General features: G+C 45.8%; 1 protein-coding gene across 4 annotated transcripts in view; it reads left to right on the forward strand.

Annotated features, from left to right (window-relative positions):
* Positions 1 to 20,483, forward strand: part of LOC144498644 (fibulin-1-like) — a 309,419-nt gene that overhangs the window by 110,920 nt on the left and 178,016 nt on the right. For all 4 annotated transcript variants that reach the window (XR_013498738.1, XM_078220077.1, XM_078220076.1 and 1 more), the window contains exon 13: positions 11,313 to 11,444. Coding sequence is in view for 3 of the 4 variants with exons in the window: in XM_078220077.1 (XP_078076203.1) it covers positions 11,313 to 11,444 (132 nt within the window). In the remaining variant the exon portion in view is untranslated. The remainder of the gene's footprint in view (positions 1 to 11,312; positions 11,445 to 20,483) is intronic.

The following is a 20,483-nucleotide window of genomic DNA, read 5'->3' on the forward strand; positions in this document are numbered from 1 at the left end:
GAGGACTCATTACATGACTTGTCAACACATCCATCCTTGTGAGGTACTGAATTTGTACATCTATTGAAAAGCAGGAAGACTCATTACCCAATTGCATGATGCTTCACAGTCAGCCAAACAGCAGTTTTTCCTCACTTTTTCAAAATTTTTAGATCTGCTAAAGAGAAATGATTCATTTTTTAAACTCATTTATCAGATGTGGACACCGTTGACTACACCAGCATTAATTGTTCATCCTTAATTGTATTTGAGAAGGTGTTGGTGAGCTGCCTTCTTGAACCTCTGCAGTCCATGTGGTGTTAATACATCAACGGTGCTGTTGAGGGAGGGAGTTCCAGGGTACTGACCCAGCAACAGTGAAGGAACAGTGATATAGTGGGTGAACAGTGGGCGGCACGGTGGCACAGTGGTTAGCAGTACTGCCTCACAGCGTCAGGGACCTGGGTTCAATTCTGGCCTCAGGTAACTGTGTCCAATTTGCACGTTTTCCTCATGTCTGCGTGGGTTTGCTTCAGGTGCTCTGGTTTCCTCTCACAGTTCAATGATGTGTGGGTTAGGTTGATTGGCCATGCTAAATTGACCCTAGTGTCAGGGGATTAGCAGGGTAAATATGTGGGGTTACAGGAATAGGGCCAGGGTGGGATTGTGGTCGGTGCAGACTTGATGGGCCAAATGGCTTCCTTTTGCACTGTAGGGATTCTATGATTCTAGTTAAAGGATGGTCATGGCACAGGACACCTCGTGAACATCCATGGTCAAAAATCGTCACTTTCAAAAATATACATCAATCATCAAGGTGACAGAACGAACAGTTTAGCTGCAGTAAGATTTTTATTCTCTCTAATTTTCCCCCAGCACAGCACTGTTAACCACGGTGCTAAATGGACAGTGCTTTCAGTCCTCACTTCGAAGAGAGAGTTCAGCTTTATGTTAGTCCAAAGATGTGTGGGTTAGGTTGATTGGCCATGCTCAATTGCCCCTTAGTGTCAGAGAGATTTGTAGGATAAATATGTGGGGTTACAGGGATAGGGCCTGGGTGGGATTGTTATCAGTGCAGGCTTAATGGGCCTCTTTCTGTACTGTAGGAATTCTATGATTCTAATATATAGCTCCAGTCAGATGGTGAGTGACTTGAAGGGGAACTTGCAGATGGTGGTGTTCCCAGGTTTCCTCTGCCCTTGTCCTTCTAGATGGTAGAATTCACAGGTTTGGAAAGTGCTGCCAAAGGAGCCTTGGTGAGTTAATGGAGCGCATCTTGTAGATGGTATACACTGTTGCCACTGTTCATCAGGGGTGGATAGAGTGAATGTTTATGGAAGGGATGCCAATCAAACAAGTTCCTTTGTCTTGGATGGTGCTGAGTTTCTTGAGTGTTGTTGGAGTTCCAGTCATCCATGCAAGTGGGGAGTATTTAATCAAACTCCTGACTTATGCCTCGTAGATGGTGGACAGGCTTTGAGGAGTCAGGAGGTGAGTTACAGGATTCCTAGTCTGATCTGTGTTTGCAGCCACAGTATCTATATGGCTGGTCCAGTTCAGTTTCTGGTCAATGGTTAATTGTTAATTGTGAGCGACTCTATGATGGTTATGCCATTGAATGTCAAGGGAAGATGGTTAGATTCTCTCTTTTTGGAGATGGCCATTGCCAGGCACTTTTGTGGCAGGAATGTTACTTGCCACTTATCAACCCAAGCCTGAATATTGTCCAGGTCAGACTGCATTTGGACGTGGACTGCTTCCGTATCTGAAGAGTCGCAAATGGTGCTGAACATTGTGCAATCACCAGCAAACATCCTCACCTCTGACTTGTATAGTAAGGAAGATAATTGATGAAGCAGCTGAAGATGTTGGGCCTGGGGAGCTATCCTGAAGAACTCTTGCAATGATGTCCTGGAACTGGGCGGAGAAGTGGCAGATGGACTTCAACCCAGATAAATGCGTAGTGGTCCATTTTGGCAGGTCAAATGGGATGAAGGAGTACAATATTAAGGGAAAGACTCTTAGTACGGTAGAGGATCAGAAGGACCTTGGGGTCCAGGTCCATAGGACTCTAAAATCGGCCCCGCAGGTGGAGGAGGTGGTTAAGAAGGCGTATGGTGTGCTGGCCTTTATCAATCGAGGGATTGAGTTTAGGAGTCCGGGGATAATGATGCAGCTATATAAGACCCTCGTCAGAGACCCCACTTGGAGTACTGTGCTCAGTTCTGGTCGCCTCATTACAGGAAGGATGTGGAAAAGATTGAAAGGGTGCAGAGGAGATTTACAAGGATGTTGCCTGGATTGAGTGGCATGCCTTATGAGGATAGGCTGAGGGAGTTCGGTCTTTTCTCCTTGGAGAGACATAGGATGAGAGGAGACCTAATAGAGGTATATAAGATGTTGAGAGGCATAGATCGGGTGGACTCTCAGAGGCTTTTTCCCAGGGTGGAAATGGCTGCTACGAGAGGACACAGGTTTAAGGTAGTGGGGGGTAGGTACAGGGGAAATGTTAGGGGGAAGTTTTTCACACAGAGGGTGGTGGGCGAGTGGAATCGGCTGCCGTCAGTGGTGGTGGAGGCAAACTCAATAGGGTCTTTTAAGAGACTCCTGGATGAGTACATGGGACTTAATAGGATGGAGGGTTATAGGTAGGCCTAAAAGGTAGGGATATGTTCGGCACAACTTGTGGGGCCGAAGGGCCTGTTTTGTGCTGTAGTTTTCTATGTTCTATGTTCTAACTGAGATGATTGACTTCCAATAACCACAACCATCTTCCTTTGTGCCACACATGACTCTAAGTAGTGGAATGTTTTCCCCCTGACTCCTATTCACTCCAATTTTGTTAGGGCTCCTTGATGCCATACTCAATCAAATGCTGCCTTGATGTTAAGGGCAGTCACATTCACCTCACCTTTGGCATTCAGCTCTTTTGTCCATGTTTGAATCAAGTTGTTAATGATGTCAGGAGCTGAGTGGCCCTGGCGGAAACCCAAACTGGGCATCAATAAGCTGGTTATCGTTAAGCAGGTGCTGCCTGATCGCACTGTTGATGACTTGCTCCATCACTTGACTGATCATTGAGAGTAGACTGATGGAGCAGTAATTGGCTGCGTTGGATTTGCCCTACCCTTTGTGTACAGGACATACCTAGAAAATGTTCCACATTGCTGGGTATGTGCCAGTGTTGTAGCTGTATTGGAACAGCTTGGCTCGGGTGCACAAGTTCTGGAGCATAAGTCTTCAGTACTGTTGCTGAAATACTGTCAGGTCCCATAGTCTTTGTAGTATCCAGTGCCTTCAGCTGTTTCATGATATCACGTTGAGTGAATCAGATTGACTGAAGATTGGCGTCTGTGATGCTGGGAACCTCTGGAGGAGACCTAGATGGATCATCCACTCGGCACTTCTGGCTGAAGAATGCTTTAGCCTTACTTTTTGTATTGAAGTGCTGGGCTCCTCCATCATTGAGGATGGGAATATCTATGGAGCCTCCTCCTCCAGTGAGTTGTTTGATTATTCACCACCATTCATGACTGCATGTGGCAGCACTGCAGAGCCTAGATCTGATCCACTGGTTGCTTAGCGCTGTCTATTATTTGCTGCTTATGCTGCTTGGCACACAAATTGCCCTGTGTTGTAACACGTTGACACCTCATTTTTAGGTATATATGGTTGTTCCTGGCATGCCCTCCTACACTCTACATTGAACCATGGTTGATCCCCTGACTTGGTGGTAATGGTAGAGTGGTGAATATGCCGGGCCATGAGTTTACAGATTTTGGTTGAGTACAATTCTGCTGCTGCTCATGGCCCAGAGTGCCTTATGGATGCCCAGTCTTGAGTTACTAGATCTGTTCAAAATCTATCCAATTTAGCATGATTGTAGTGCGACACAGTACAATGGAAGGTATCCTCAATGGGAAGACAGGGCTTTGTTTCCACAAGGACTGTTTGGTGGTAACCCTTACAGATATTGTCATGGACAGGCAGGTTGGTGAGGATGAGGTCAAGTATATTTTTCCCTTTTGTTGGCTCCCTCACCACCTGTTGCAGACCCAGTCGAGCACTATATCGCTTAGGATTTAGTCTGTGGTGGTGCTATTGACTTCCAATAACCACAACCATCTTCCTTTGTGCCAGTATTGGTGATGGATATTGAACTACTCCACCTAGTACATTCTGCACTCTTGCCAACCTCAGTGCTTCCTCCAAATGATATTCAACATGGAGAAGTACTGATTCATCAGCTCAGGGAACACAGTATGTAGTAATCAGCAGAGCAACTCCCTCCTGACTGTATACCACTGTGCAACCTGTGCACTGTCAATACAGATCAAATCTCAGTTGCAGATAGATGTGAATAGCTATTATCACCATTTCATTGTATCGTGATGGCTTTCCCCATCCAAACTAGATAGGATGAACCTCAGAGATGTTAACCCACAACACAGGATGTGAATTCAACATAAACACTACCCCCTTACTTGGAAAATGATTTGAAGTTGTGAAAGGACACATGGGAGAAGCCATGTTTTTGTCTGCCTTTAAAAGGCAGCTAAGAGCTGTTTGCAATTAGTCATTATCAGGGGCATAGGTTGAAAGTGAGAGGAGTGAAGTTTAAAAGGGATGTAAGGGGCAAGTTTTTCACAGAGGGTGGTGAATGCCTGGAACGCGCTGCTGGAGGAGGTGGTGGAAGCGAATACTATAACAACGTTCAAGAGGCATCTGAATAGACACATGAATAGGTAGGAGATAGAGGGATATGAAACGCATAGAGGCAAGAAAATATTAGATTAGAGAGGCATTTGTGTTAGCACAAACTTGGGCCAAACGGCCTGTTCCTGTGCTGTATTGTTCTTTGTTCTTTCAGTCGTCAGTGGTCAGAAGTCAAGAACACATATTAGCTGCAAGTTATCCAACAGCCAAGATATTTAACAACAATAACTTGAAAGTGGGAAATCCCCACAGAGAGAAGGACTCTACCCCCCTCCTCCTCTGTTGTCAGACTTCAGGTCCAACATCTAGTCCCAGATAAGCCAAAATTTCCTCCAGTTAAAACATAAGTCTAAAGCTGGTGTCTTCACTCTCAGACACAAATTATACTCCTTAACCAATTAATTCACTTCTCTGGTCACTGCCTCAGGCTGAACTAGTCTGTTCACAATCTTGGTGGCCGATATGATCCTGAGTAACACGATGCCTTGTTAGCTGCACTTAATCTTAGCAACACTTTGAACTTCCTTACTCATATCCTCTCCATAAGCATCACTGCCTCTTTCCAACTCTGTAATATCACCTGTTTCTGCCCCTGCCAAAACCCATATTCATGCTTTTGTTAACTCCAACTCTGCTATTTCAATGCTGTCTTGGATGGCCTCCCATCACTCACCCTCCATAAACTCTGCTGTTCACATCCTGACCCACACTAAGTCCCATGAGTCCACCTTGCTGACATTTATTGACTGCCAACCACCAAGATATTTAAAATTCTTAGCTTATTCAAGTATCTCCCTGGCCTCACCCCTTATGATCTCTGTAATCTCCTTCAGCCCTACAACTCTGAGAGAACACTGCATTTTCCCGGCTCTTACCTTGTTTGTATCTTTTACCACAATAGAGGTGCATGTGCCTTAAAATATATTCTGTATCTAGACAGATGTGTGAAAATATCCTCCCCCCCCCCGCCCCCCCCGCCCCCCCCCCCCCCACACTTGTTCCAGTTTAATGTTTGCCTGAGAGCCAACCTCCTGGTCATTTGGCTACAAGGCATCTCACAACTTGCAGTGAACTCTTCACTTTACACTGTGTGTGCGTGCGTGGATATTAATTTGGGGTAAGCGTATAAGAATAAATAACCTTTAGTTGAACTCATGCAAACTTGCTGCTGACATTATTTAATTGGAACACAGACTCAAAAAGGTAAGAAAATATACAACCCTTTTCATATAAAACACACTGAAAATGGGCAGTATGACAACACATTTTGTCTGTGGCAAACCAATCATGAAGATATATCTTTACTTGAAAAATTATGATTAAAGTTTGAATCGGCTGATGACTAATTGCAAGCAGCTCTTAGCTGAATTTTAAACATGATGTGGAGATGCCGGCATTGGACTGGGGTAAGCACAGTAAAAAGTCTCACAACACCAGGCACCAGGTTAAAGTCCAACAGGTTTATTTGGTAGCACAAGCCACAAGCATTCGGAGCATTGCCCCTTCATCAGGTGAGTGGGAGTTGTGTTCACAAACAGGGCATATATAGACACAAACTCAATTTACAAGATAATGGTTGGAATGTGAGTCTTTACAGGTAATCGAGTCTTAAAGGTACAGACAATGTGAGTGGAGAGAGGGTTAAGCACAGGTTAAAGAGGTGGTGTATTGTCTCCAGCCAGGACAGTTAGTGAGATTTTGCAACCCCAGGCAAGTCGTGAGGGTTACAGATAGTGTGACATGAACCCAAGATCCCGGTTGAGGCCGTCCTCATGTGTGCGGAACTTGGCTATCAATTTCTGCTCAGCGATTCCGCATTGTTGTGTGTCGTGATGGCCGCCTTGGAGAACGCTTACCCGAAGATCAGAGGTTGAATGCCCGTGACTGCTGAAGTATCCCTCAACAGGAAGAGAATACCCCTGCCTGGTGATTGTCGAACAGTGTTCATTCATCCATTGTCATAGTGTCTGCATGGTCTCCCCAGTGTACCATGCCTCGGGACATCCTTTCCTGTAGTGTATCAGGTAGACAACGTTGGCCAAGTTGCAAGAGTATGTACAGTGTACCAGGTGGATGGTGTTCTCATGTGAGATGATGACATCCGTGTCGATGATCTGGCATGTCTTGCAGAGGTTGCTGTGGCAAGGCTGTGTGGTGTCGTGTTCACTGTTCTCCTGAAGGCTGGGTAGTTTGCTGCGGACAATGGTCTGTTTGAGGTTGTACGGTTGTTGAAGGCAAGAAGTGGGGGTGTGGGGATGGCCTTGGCGAGATGTTCGTCTTCATCGATGACATGTTGAAGGCTCCGGAGAAGATGTGGTAGCTTCTCCGCTCCGGGGAAGTGCTGGACGACGAAGGGTACTCTGTCCGTCGTGTCCCATGTTTGTCTTCTGAGGAAGTCGGTGCGGTTTTTCGCTGTGGCGCGTCGGAACTGTCAATCGATGAGTCGAGCGCCATATCCTGTTCTTATGAGGGCATCTATCAGTGACTCGAGGTGTCTGTTGCGATCCTTCTCATCTGAGCAGATCCTGTGTATACAGAGGGCTTGTCCGTAGGGGATGGCTTCTTTTAATGTGTTTAGGGTGGAAGCTGGAGAAGTGGAGCATCGTGAGGCTATCCGTGGGCTTGCAGTACAGTGAAGTGCTGAGGTGACTGTCCCTGATGGAGATGCGTGTGTCCAAGAATGCAACCGATTCCGGAGAGTAGTCCATGGTGAGTCTGATGGTGGGATGGAACTTGTTGATGTCATCATATAGTTGTTTCGTCATGAGTCCAAAGGAAGAAAATGTCATCGATGTATCTAGTGTATAGCATCGGTTGAAGGTCCTGTGCGGTGAAGAGGTCTTGTTCGAACCTGTGCATGAAGATATTGGCATATTGAGGTGCGGATTTGGTCCCCATGGCTGTTTCGTGTGTCTGGATGAAGAACTGGTAGTTGAAGGTGAAGACTTTGTGGTCCAGGATGAAGCGGATGAGTTGTAAAATTGCATCTGGAGATTGGCAGTTGTCGGCGTTGAGTACTGAGGCAGTTGACGCAATGTCATCGTCATGGGGGATGCTGGTGTAGAGTGCCGAGACATCCATTGTGACGAGGAGTGCTCCTGGTTCAACTGCTCCATGTGTGCTGAATTTCTGTAGGAAGTCCGTAGTGTCGCGACAAAAGCTGGGAGTTCTTTGTACAATGGAGTTCAGGGTGCCCTCGACGTAGCCGGAGAGGTTCTCGCACAGGGTCCCATTGCCTGATACGATGGGACGGCTGGGTGTGTTGGCCTTGTGTATCTTCGGGAGGCAGTAGAGATCTCCAACGCGGGGACTACATGGGACGAGAGCACGGAGGGTGCTCTGAAGGTCCGGATCAAAGGTCTTGATCAGTCTGTTGAATTGATGGGTGTGTTCTTTGGTCGGATCTGCGGGTAACTGTCTGTAGTGTTCCTCATTGTTCAGTTGTCGGTACACTTCTTTGCAGTAATCCGTTCTGTTCAGTATGACGGTGACCCCTCCTTTGTCTGCTGGTTTGATGACAATGTTGCGGTTGGTCTTGAGAGCGCGAATGGCGTTGCGTTGTGCTTGGGTGACGTTCAGGGCTGTCTTGTGAGTGCGGCTGATGAATCTGGCATTGACGCACCTCCTGATGGCTTGGGCATACATGTCGAGTCGAGGGCAGCGGCCTTCCGGAGGAGTCCAATTCGACTCTTTCCTCTTCGGTTGCTGCACCGCGGATCCCTCTGTCGGCTGTTCTGGTTCATTGGCTGTCTCATTGTGTTTGCTGTTGGCCTCTTGGGGTTTGTGGAAGAACTCCCGCAGCCTCATTCGCCTGATGAATTCCTCTGTGTCCGCTGCGAGACTGATGGGGTCTATTTTGGTGGTGGGGCAGAAATTGAGCCCTCGGCTGAGAACTTGGATTTCATCTGATTGAAGTGTGTAGTCGAACACGTTGACAATGGACTTCCCTGCAGTGGTACTGTTTTCTACTGTGGTACTGGGAGAGGCTTGGTTGCTGCTGGTGGTGATGCCGAGTTTCTCAAGTTTCCTGTTTGTGGTGTGCATGTAGATGGTGTAGTTCCGTTGTCTCATCTGCTTGGCAGTGTTTTGCAGCTGGTCTGCGTCCTGAGCACAGGTTGAGAATATGGACTCTATCTTGGTTTCCAGGATGCGGCATTCAGGTCACTGAAACAACTATATGATGACATCAACAAGTTCCATCCCACCATCAGACTCACCGTGGACTACTCTCCAGAATCGGTTGCATTCTTGGACACGCATCTCCATCAAGGAGGGTCACCTCAACACTTCACTGTACTGCAAGCCCACGGATAACCTCACGATGCTCCACTTCTCCAGCTTCCATCCTAAACACGTTAAAGAAGCCATCCCCTACGGACAAGCCCTCCGTATACACAGGATCTGCTCGGATGAGGAGGATCGCAACAGACACCTCCAGACGCTGAAAGATGCCCTCATAAGAACAGGATATGGCGCTCGACTCATTGATCAACAGTTCCAACGCACCACAGCGAAAAACCACACCGACCTCCTCAGAAGACAAACACAGGACACGACGGACAGAGTATCCTTCGTCGTCCAGTACTTCCCCGGAGCGGAGAAGCTACCACATCTTCTCCGGAGCCTTCAACATGTCATCGATGAAGACGAACATCTCGCCAAGGCCATCCCCACACCCCCACTTCTTGCCTTCAAACAACCACACAACCTCAAACAGACCATTGTCCGCAGCAAACTACCCAGCTTCAGGAGAACATGACCACAACACCACACAACCCTGCCACAGCAACCTCTGCAAGACGTGCCAGATCATCGACATGGATGCCATCATCTCACATGAGAACACCATCTACCAGGTGCACTGTACATACTCTTGCAACTTGGCCAATGTTGTCTACCTGATACATGGCAGGAAAGGATGTCCCGAGGCATGGTACATTGGAGAGACCATGCAGATGCTACGACAACAGATGTATGAAAACCGCTCAACAATCACCAGGCAGGAGTGTTCTCTTCCTGTTGGGGAACATTTCAGCAGTCACGGGCATTCAACCTCTAATCTTCAGGTCAGCGTTCTCCAAGGTGGCCTTCACGACACCCCGACAACGCAGAATTGCTGAGCAGAGACTGATAGCCAAGTTCCGCACACATGAGGATGGCCTCAACCGGGATCTTGGGTTCATGTCACACTATCTGCAACCCCCACGACTTGCCTGGGCTTGCAAAATCTCACTAACTGTCCTGGCTGGAGACAATACACCACCTCTTTAACCTGTGCTTAACCCTCTCTCCACTCACATTGTCTGTACCTTTAAGACTTGATTACCTGTAAAGACTCGTATTCCAACCATTATCTTGTAAATTGAGTTTGTGTCTATATATGCCCTGTTTGTGAACACAACTCCCACTCACCTGATGAAGGGGCAGCGTTTCAAAAGCTTGTGGCTTGTGCTACCAAATAAACCTGTTGGATTTTAACCTGGTGTTGTGAGACTTCTTGCTGAATTTTAAAGGCAGACAAAAACATGGTTTCTCCCATGTGTCCTTTCACAACTTCAAATCATTTTCCAAGTAAGGGGGTAATGTTTATGTTGATTTCACATCCTGTGAAACTTTAATCTATCAAATGTGGTATAATAAAAGATTCTGGAGAGTTCAAGATGTCATTGGATGCTGGACTGGGGAGTAAAAATGTTGGGCAAGATCTTCAGGCTGTTCACGGTGGTGGGGTCTTCCGGTTCAGCCGATGATGCACCCCCACCTTGGGTTTCCCAGCAATGGGGGAATCCCATTGACAGCAGCGGGACCAGAATAGCCCACTACCAGCCATGGTGGGCCATCTTCTGCCGCGAAGAAACAAGCTGTGGAGAGGAGAGGCAGAAAATCCTGCCCATTAAGAGAGATACCAAATCAATGAGCCAAATGGGTTTTGTTGTCTTTGACATTTTTTTACGTTGATAACCAGGTTGTATTGCTATCGTTGTTCTGTCACCTTCCAATACTAAAAGCCTAGATTACTCAGCAATCGGCACGGTAGCACAGTGGTTAGCACTGCTGCTTCACAGCTCCAGGGACCTGGGTTCAAATCCCGGCTCGGGTCGCTGTCTGTGTGGAGATTGCACATTCTCCATGTGTCTGCGTGGGTTTCCTCCGGGTGCTCCGCTTTCCTCCCTCAGTCCAAAGATGTGCGGGCTAGGTTGATTGGCCATTCTAAATTGCCCCTTAGTGTCCCGGGATGCATAGGTTAGAGGGTAAATATGTAGGGATATGTGGATGTGGATAGGGCCTGGGTGGGATTGTGGTTGGTGCAGACTCGATGGGCCGAATGGCCTCTTTCTGCACTGTAGGATTCTATGATCTATGATCTAAATACTGGAGAATGATGTCCAAACAATCACATTTTAGTAATGTATAAGTCAATGTGTGCAGAAGAGGGGAGAAAATTGTAAAGAATAAAAAGAAAACAAACTAAGTTCTGTCCATATATGAAATGTTTCTAGACTGATGGTTATGTCTCTCCAATTTAGCTAAATAGATAAAACAATCATGTGCAGCAGATGTGATCTCTTATGACAATTGGCTTATCTAACTATGTATTACTTTTCATCTGCTTATAGACATTGATGAATGTGCTTTACCTGCTGGAGGCAACATTTGCTCATATCGCTGTGTCAATGTTCCTGGCAGCTTCCGGTGTGCTTGTCCAGTAGCTGGCTACACTCTTGCATCCAATGGACGTAACTGCCAAGGTAGGAGAACATTTTAGCAGGGTCTCTTATAATGTTGAATTCACCATTGAGCTGGTGTCTGAATTTTCATCTTCGACCCTGAGTGGTAATCTGGCCAAGTGGATCAATGGAATGAAAATCATGTGGATTCTGTTAGGACAGGCAGTCCACTACATCAAATTACTGTGCAGCAAGTGAAGATGAAAATTTATCTCACAAATTGTGGTGACTTGCAAGGTGAAGTCAATGAGGTTTTGCTGCCTGGTGATCACTTTGGCCAATTAAAGCACGCCATCCTGTAATTTGGGGCACGTCTGAAGAACCACTGAGCATTACAATTAATCAGATCTGTGGCACTGGGCCTGCTGTCACACATATCAAGAGTTGAAATCAGCCTGTGCACTAATTGTGTGCTAAAGCAAGATCTGATCCCCTCTGTCTGCAGGTGTTGGTGTACAGGTACTAACATGAATTCAGAGTATTTCCTGTGTAATTCAAGCTGACTGGCATCCATTTCGGTGCACTCTTTCCAGTACCTGGAGAGATGTAGGAATAACAGAGTTGTCGTGATGGGAGATTTTAATTTCCCAAACATAGATTGGAATATCCCTAGGGCTAGGGGTTTGGATGGAGAGGAGTTTGTTAGGTGTGTCCAGGAGAGTTTCCTGACACAGTATGTGGATAAGCCTACTAGAGGAGAGGCTGTACTTGATCTGGTGCTGGCTAATGAACCTGGACAGGTGGAGGATCTCTCGGTGGGTGAGCATCTTGGGGATAGCGATCATAATTCTATCTCCTTCACGATAGCATTGGAAAGAGATAGGATCAGGCAGGCTAGGAAAGTGTTTCTCTGGAGTAAAGGGAAATACAGTGTCATCAGGGAGGAAATTAGACGGGTAAATTGGAAGGAGGCATTCTTGGGGAAAAGTACCGAAGGAAAGTGGAGGATTTTCAAGGAATGTTTGTCTGGAGCTCTGCATGACAACGTTCCGATGAGACAGGGGGGTGTTGGTAGGGTACGGGAACCGTGGTGCACGAAGGTTGTGATGAACCTGGTGAATAAGAAAAGAGAGGTGTACAGAAGGTTCAGAGAGCTAGGAGGTGTTAAGGATTTAGAGGAGTATACGGGATGTAGGAAGGAGCTTAAGAAGGAAATTAGGAGAGCGAGAAGGGGTCATGAGAAGACCTTGGCGGGTAAGATTAAGGAGAATCCCAAGGCTTTCTACAAATATGTCAAGAGTAAAAGGATGAGATGTGAAGGCATAGGACCCTTAAAAGGTGAAGGGGGAAAAGTTTGTGCGGAACCGTTAGAAATGGCGGAGGTGCTTAATGAATACTTTACCTCGGTATTCACGGTGGAAAGGGATCTGGGTGGTTGTACTGCTGGTTTGCGGTGGACAGAAAGGATCGAGCATGTGGACATAAAGAAAGAGGATGTGTTGGAACTATTGAATGGCATCAAGGTTGGTAAGTCGCCGGGACCGGATGGGATGTACCCCAGGTTACTGTGGGAGGCGAGGGAGGAGATTGCGGAGCCTTTGGCGATGATCTTTGCATCGTCGATGGAGACGGGAGAGGTTCCGGAGGATTGGAGGATTGCAGATGTGGTCCCTATATTCAAGAAAGGGAACAGGGACAGCCCGGGAAATTACCGACCGGTGAGTCTAACCTCAGTGGTTGGTAAGTTGATGGAGAGGATCCTGAGAGACAGGATTTATGATCATCTAGAGAAGTTTAGTATGATCAAAAGTAGTCAGCACGGCTTTGTCAAGGGCAGGTCGTGCCTTACGAGCCTGGTTGAGTTCTTTGAAAATGTGACCAAACACATTGACGAAGGAAGAGCGGTGGATGTGGTCTATATGGACTTCAGCAAGGCGTTCGATAAGGTCCCCCATGCAAGACTTCTTGAGAAAGTGAGAGGGCATGGGATCCAAGGGGCTGTTGCCTTGTGGATCCAGAACTGGCTTGCCTGCAGAAGGCAGAGAGTGGCTGTGGAGGGGTCTTTCTCTGCATGGAGGTCAGTGACCAGTGGAGTGCCCCAGGGATCTGTTCTGGGACCCTTGCTGTTTGTCATTTTCATAAATGACCTGGATGAGGAAGTGGAGGGATGGGTTGGTAAGTTTGCTGACGACACCAAGGTAGGTGGTGTTGTGGATAGTTTGGAGGGATGTCAGAAGTTGCAGCGAGACATAGATAGAATGCAAGACTGGGCGGAGAAGTGGCAGATGGACTTCAACCCGGATAAGTGTGTAGTGATCCATTTTGGCAGATCCAATGGGATGAAGCAGCAGTATAATATGAAGGGTACCATTCTTAGCAGTGTAGAGGATCAGAAGGACCTTGGGGTCCGGGTCCATAGGACTCTTAAATCGGCCTCGCAGGTGGAGGATGCGGTCAAGAAGGCGTACGGCGTACTAGCCTTCATTAATCGAGGGATTGAGTTTAGGAGTCGGGAGATAATGCCGCAGCTTTATAGGACCCTGGTTAGACCCCACTTGGAGTACTGCGCGCAGTTCTGGTCACCTCATTACAGGAAAGATGTTGAAGCCATTGAAAGGGTGCAGAGGAGATTTACAAGGATGTTGCCTGGATTGGGGGGCATGCCTTATGAGGATAGGTTGAGGGAGCTTGGTCTCTTCTCCCTGGAGAGACGAAGGATGAGAGGTGACCTGATAGAGGTTTACAAGATGTTGAGAGGTCTGGATAGGGTAGACTCTCAGAGGCTATTTCCAAGGGCTGAAATGGTTGCTACGAGAGGACACCGGTTTAAGGTGCTGGGGGGTAGGTACAGAGGAGATGTCAGGGGTAAGTTTTTCACTCAGAGGGTGGTGGGTGAGTGGAATCGGCTGACGTCGGTGGTGGTGGAGGCAAACTCGTTGGGGTCTTTTAAGAGACTTCTGGATGAGTACATGGGATTTAATGGGATTGAGGGCTATAGATAGGCCTAGAGGTAGGGATATGATCAGCGCAACTTGTGGGCCGAAGGGCCTGTTTGTGCTGTGACTTTCTATGTTCTATGTTCTATGTACCTAAAATGGCATTTTCTTCCATTAAATCTGTTAATGGCTGCAATGGTCATACAGATTTAATAAAATTAAAACAATTGACACAAAGGTTTATGAAGTGTCAAAAGACAAAAAAAGAGAAACAATCCAGAATTATCTGTAAACTGATAGAAGAAGCTTCTTTATGGCTACTGGCTTGTAATATCCGTGCCAATCAATTCTGAAATCCAATTACAATTGACATTAATTTCACTTGGTGTTAAACCAGCATTAGTCAGAAGCATCAGAATGGCAACCACATCATTAAATATAATGAAGAGTGTGGCTGCTTTAAGTGGGAGCTTCCTTTGCCCATCCCATGACCTGCCAGAAAATGAACATCATACATAAATGGGCAGAAGCCTTTTTGCCCTTGGCTTAAGGAAGTGGTGCATAAGGGTGTTAGTTAAAACAAAATAGTTCCATATTGTTGCTATATGTTGCTGAGATGATCTGCAGCTGACAAGATATTGTGTGACATGGATTGTTGGACCAATTTAATTCAACAAGAATATTTTTATTGTTTATGATGGGAAATATCACCATCAGGGGCTAAAGAAAAATGTACCAGCTGTGGCTTCACGATAAATGCTAAATGTGTGCATTATTCCTTTTGTAGTCATTTTTTTCAAGTCTATGTGACAGATTTTTTTAAAGTTACAAGTTCTAAAGAAAAATTTGTGGAAGGAAAACAAAACTGTTCGATTTGAAGTAGCTGGAAACCTTCTTTCAGCAACGTCCTTTTCTTTTTCTGTCTGAGATCTGAGCATTCTGTCACTTCTTTAAGGTGTTCCTGTCTCTATTAGTTCATCACCAAACATCAGAATACTGGAGTAGAGGGCTTCTCACCTGTCAGCATGGAAAGAAACCCAAGCTTTCCTATGAAGCTGCCAGATGATGTTTCTTGACAGATGTGAGGATCTCTCTCCCTGGTCACCTAAAAGGAATACATTACATCCTGTTAAATACTTTGAAGTTGGTCACTATTGTAATGTATGAAATGAGAAAGCCAATTCATGCACAGCAAGGTCCCACAAACACACACAATAGAGCAGATAATCAATTTTAATGATATTTGTTGAGGAATAAATATTACTCCGTATACTCAGGAGAGCACCCCTTTTGCAAAATTACATAGAACGTTCAATGCAAAAATAGTCTATTCAGCTATATTAGTGTATGCTTGTGATTATTTGTCTGAATCTCCTTCCACTTCTCTTTATATAATCCCATCAGCATAATCTCCTATTCCTTTTCTTCCCTCTGTGTTTATCTAGCTTTACTTTAACTTGATCGAGGCTGATGGTTTCAGCTACTCATATTCCACATTCTAACCACATTATGGGTAAAACATTTTCTTCTGAATTCCCTATTAGCTTTATTGGTAACTGTCTTGTATTTATGGCCACCAATTTTGGTCTCCTCTACAAGTAGAAACAATTTCAATCAGCCTTGATAATTTTAACTTCTCATTCTAGTGACACAGGATCATTTATGTCCTTTTGAAAGGGCAAATGGATCCTGGTTTTAATGCCTCATCCAAAGGTTGGCACCTCCGAGAGTGCAGCAGTGCACTGGAGTGACTGGCCTTTGCAGGAACATTTGTGTAGTATTTTTGGCAATGAGTGAGGTACTATTTAAATGATTGTCTACAGTTGAGGTTACTACTTATTGATAAGGGTACAGACAAGACAAAGGAGGGGGTTGTGCAGGAGTGGGAGGCGGAGAGGTTGTGATAGGGGGAGGGGGCATGTCGGGTGTCCAGCAGGGGGCACATTGGAAGGGTCCTCATGTCCTGATGCCAGTGACCCGTGTTGGTTGGGGGGGGGTTGGAGGGTGGTGGCAATGCCACCGATGATGGGGAGGCAGGCGGTGGGAGGTCTCCCGGTGCAGTAGCAGATTGTGCTGCCCGAGTGCTCTGCAGCCAGCTTCCCAGCATACTTAGGCTTCAGCCCCCACCCCCTGCACCTGTGCAAAGCAACCAGCTGCCAGAAAAACTAACAGAATGTGGAAAGTTGCAGTGCTGAACTCACCCAAAAAGCCGGTGTGGATCACACGGTTTTCACACTTTAATGACACTTTGAATTTTTGGGGAAGATTCTGCCCCATATCTCTTCCCTCCAATGCCCTCTCCTGCTCATAGTCCACTTCAGCTTCAGCTGGTAAATCTGCACAGTGTAAAGCATGATAGCTCCATGACTATTTGTGTTGTGCTGGTGTGATCAGCTGGAAGATGCTTTATGCCTTCCGGATTTGCTGCCATCACAGCCAAAAATTGTAACTGTTAATCTTGGATCCTTGAATAAGTCTGGAGTCCAACACGCCAATGCCACGACCACCAGATCTCCCTGCTGCCATACTAGCTCTCTTACTTTGCTCATTGTAGTTTTACATCAGAGCTGGTTATAACAGTAAAGAAAGTTTTTTTAAAAGTATGTAATTAAGATAATCAGGACTGGGCCACAAGTTGGATGTTCACCAAATTGCATCAACCTGAAACTCGACTGGTCCAGAAAGTTCCATGTCATAGCATTTTTAAGTATTTCAATATATTTCAAACCTTTAAATCTCCTGTTTCTGAAATCAGGAGGTGTCCTATGTACTGAATGGCTTGCATTTACTGTTATCAGTACAGTGCAGTAATAAACAAAGTTGTACCCTAAATGTATTTTACACATGTAAAATTTAATATCTTTGTCACAAACCAGGTATAAGTCTTTTTTGAGCTGTTTGAGGATTGAAACACATTGAAACACAGTGCAGGTATCATCACTTCAGCACCATGAGATCATGCAGATGACAGCCTAGATTCACCCCGATAAGCTGTGTGCTTGATGTCATGGTCTGTGTCCTACATCGGTGACCCATGTTTTCCAGATCAGTGCACTTAGCCTTTTGAAGTCTTGAATTCTGGGCCCACACAGAAATATCCTGGTGAAAGGATGGAGAACTGCATGTCAGATGTATAGGTGCCTTTCATTTCTTGTAAAAACTTAGCAGTCTGTTGACAAACAAGAGTATGTTCTGCATATAGAAGGTCAAGCTCTGAAGTAAACCTGCTAGATTTGCTTCAGTTGCACGGCACATTCATTTTCAGTGGTTAGTTCAGTTATGGGAACAAGTGGAATAATCGATTCCATTGCATTTGCATATTTTTAGAAGATCTGTAACCTTGATTTTCTGTTTCGGACACAACTTCTGCCTGCCATGGAAATGCTACCTCTTCTCCAGCCAAAATTCTGGCACTTGGTCGATAATATATTAGAGACAGGCTCTTTAGTGTCCACTAGGAATCCTGCCACAACTAAGGTGGTCGATGGTTGCCCCTGACTTCCCAAAAGTTTGTATGGTACAGAGGTGTCCGCAGTCTGGGAACTGCCAGTAAGATAGGAAAAAATTTCACCCTCCCCCCCTCCATTTTTTGTATCTCATCTAGGACCTGTGCATGGCCATACTTAGACAGCTGGAGCACAGACATTCACTGCTGCAACCAGTAATATATGCCCTCTGCTAAATTCTAAATGGTGGTTGCCTGGAAATAACAGAAATATGAGGAATACATCAATTTGCATATTATTTACATAAGGGTGGACAATTTTACATTGCCAGGCCCACATTAAAAATTGTGGAGGTGGAACAGAGGTGGGCATTGCCAACATCAATCTGTTTTCTTCTTTCTCCTTTGATCTTTGAAGAAACGTAGCAGGAAATGTCTGGAAAATTCAGGCAAGAATATTAAAAATGCTCATGTGAAAAAGGCTACTGATTAATTGCACTTGCTTTGAGATTAAAACAAAAACAATCAATATGTACGTTCTGAGAAAAGCTTTGTGTTTGAAGATGGGGAATTATTGGTGCTATACCTTCTGCTACAAACAACTTTCCTACCAGCCAAAAGAGTTACCAGAATTACCTATTGTTGACCCTGCCTTGAGTGTATGAAGACAACCCCTTCAATTTGAAACTTCATTTGTTTTAATGAAAAAGTGTCAAAATTTGAGAAGTATTTCGTGGATTCTCAGACAATAAAAACGCAAAATGACAGTGGAAACTGTGAAAGTAAATAATTTTAAGGATACTAGCCCTATTGGGAAGATCCTCATCAAACCTCACCTTTGTACAACTCTGTGGTAGATGATGCAATCTGCATTGTTAAAAGGTAATTTTGATCAAAATGTCATGGGTCTGTGGTGATTCCCACCCTCCACCTGGCTGTCATTTCTTTATGCACAGTGCAGTCCCAGAGATTATGGGTCAGATTTTCTGGTCTCCGGATAGTTGGAAACCAAACGTACCCCAGAAGATGTGCTGTGGTACATAGAAATTCTAGAATCTATGGCACGGAGACAGACCCTTCGGCCCAAACTGCTCCATGCCGACCAAAAAGCCCATCTAAGCTAACCCCATTTGTCTGCATTTGGCATAATATCTTGGAAGTCTGAATGCAAGGACTCTGTGGGAATTGCCTGGGAAGTTTGAATTTCCAATTGGCAATTCTCCAGCTCCATGGGACCCTCCGAGAAAGTCTCCAACTCTGAGTTAGAGTCAGATATTTTGGAAGTATCCGACTTACTTACCAGGAAATGTTACTCAAGAAATATTGGACAGAAAAATACCTGGTCTAACACCTGGGTAACTTCATAACTGCCCCCCAATCATTCACACTGACCCCCCGACTGCCCCTTGGCTCCCTGACTACCCCCTGATCCCCCCAATACTCCCTGACCCAACCTGACGAATCCCATCATCTGATTCTCCCCTGATATGACTTGACTAGCCCCCACCATGTGACTTTTCACCCCCCACCCTCCACCCCGACTCCTCCCTAACCTGACCTGACTAGCTCCCAACCCAACCTGATGGACCCCTGTCACCTGAGGGCGGCACGGTAGCACAGTGGTTAGCACTGCTGCTTCACAGCTCCAGGGTCGCGGGTTCGATTCCCGGCTCGGGTCACTGTCTGTGTGGAGTTTGCACATTCTCCTCGTGTCTGCGTGGGTTTCCTCCGGGTGCTCCGGTTTCCTCCCACAGTCCAAAGATATGCGGGTTAGGTTGATTGGCCAGGTTAAAAATTGCCCCTTAGAGTCCTGGGATGTGTAGGTTAGAGGGATTAGCGGGTAAATATGTGGGGGTAGGGCCTGGGTGGGATTGTGGTCGGTGCAGACTTGATGGGCCGAATGGCCTCCTTCTGCACTGTAGGGTTTCTATGATTTCTATGATTTCTACCCCTGACCCAACTGTTTAGCCCCACTGCACAACTCTCCCCAGGTTTTAGACCAGATTTTTTTTTCCAGTCTAACATTTCCTTGGTAACTATTCTGGTAAGTCGGAACCATCTGCAGGAGGGTCCTGGGATGCAAAGGAATTGTCCATCAGAAGTTCAAACTTCCAGGCAATTCCCATGGAGTCCTTGAGTGAGATTTCCGAGGGCCCCATAGCCCATCCTCCGGGATACATCCTGTCTCTGACTATCTGAGGATCAGAGGATGTGGGCCAAGGTTTTCGATCCTGATCGGATGATTTGGGCCTATGTCTGCTGCAATGCAGAAAAGACATGAAATAAAGTAATTAAGGATTTATAAATAAAGTTTTTTTAAAAATTTCTTTATTAGTCACAAATAATGCTTACATTAACACTGCAATGAAGTTACTGTGAAATTCCCCTAGTCGCCACATTCTGGCGCCTGTTCCGGTCAATGCATCTAACCAGCACATTTTCAGTCTGTGGGAGGAAACTGGAGCACCCGGAGGAAACCCACACAGACACAGGGAGAACGTGCAAACTCCACACAGACAGTGACCCAAGCTGGGAATTGAACCTGGGTCCCTGGCACTGTGAGGCAGCAGTGCTAACCACTGTGCTACCGTGCCGCCAATAATAACAACTCTGAGTATTTAATGAGAAACTTTGGAGATTTGGATTCTGATCTTGATTAACATACTGTTCACCTTCAGTGACCATTGTTTGGTGTTAAAAAGGTCATTCTAGGAAGATTGAAAAATCTAATGGTAAACA

This window comes from Mustelus asterias, chromosome 9, assembly GCF_964213995.1.
Source record: "Mustelus asterias chromosome 9, sMusAst1.hap1.1, whole genome shotgun sequence".
Classification (NCBI taxonomy): domain Eukaryota; kingdom Metazoa; phylum Chordata; class Chondrichthyes; order Carcharhiniformes; family Triakidae; genus Mustelus; species Mustelus asterias.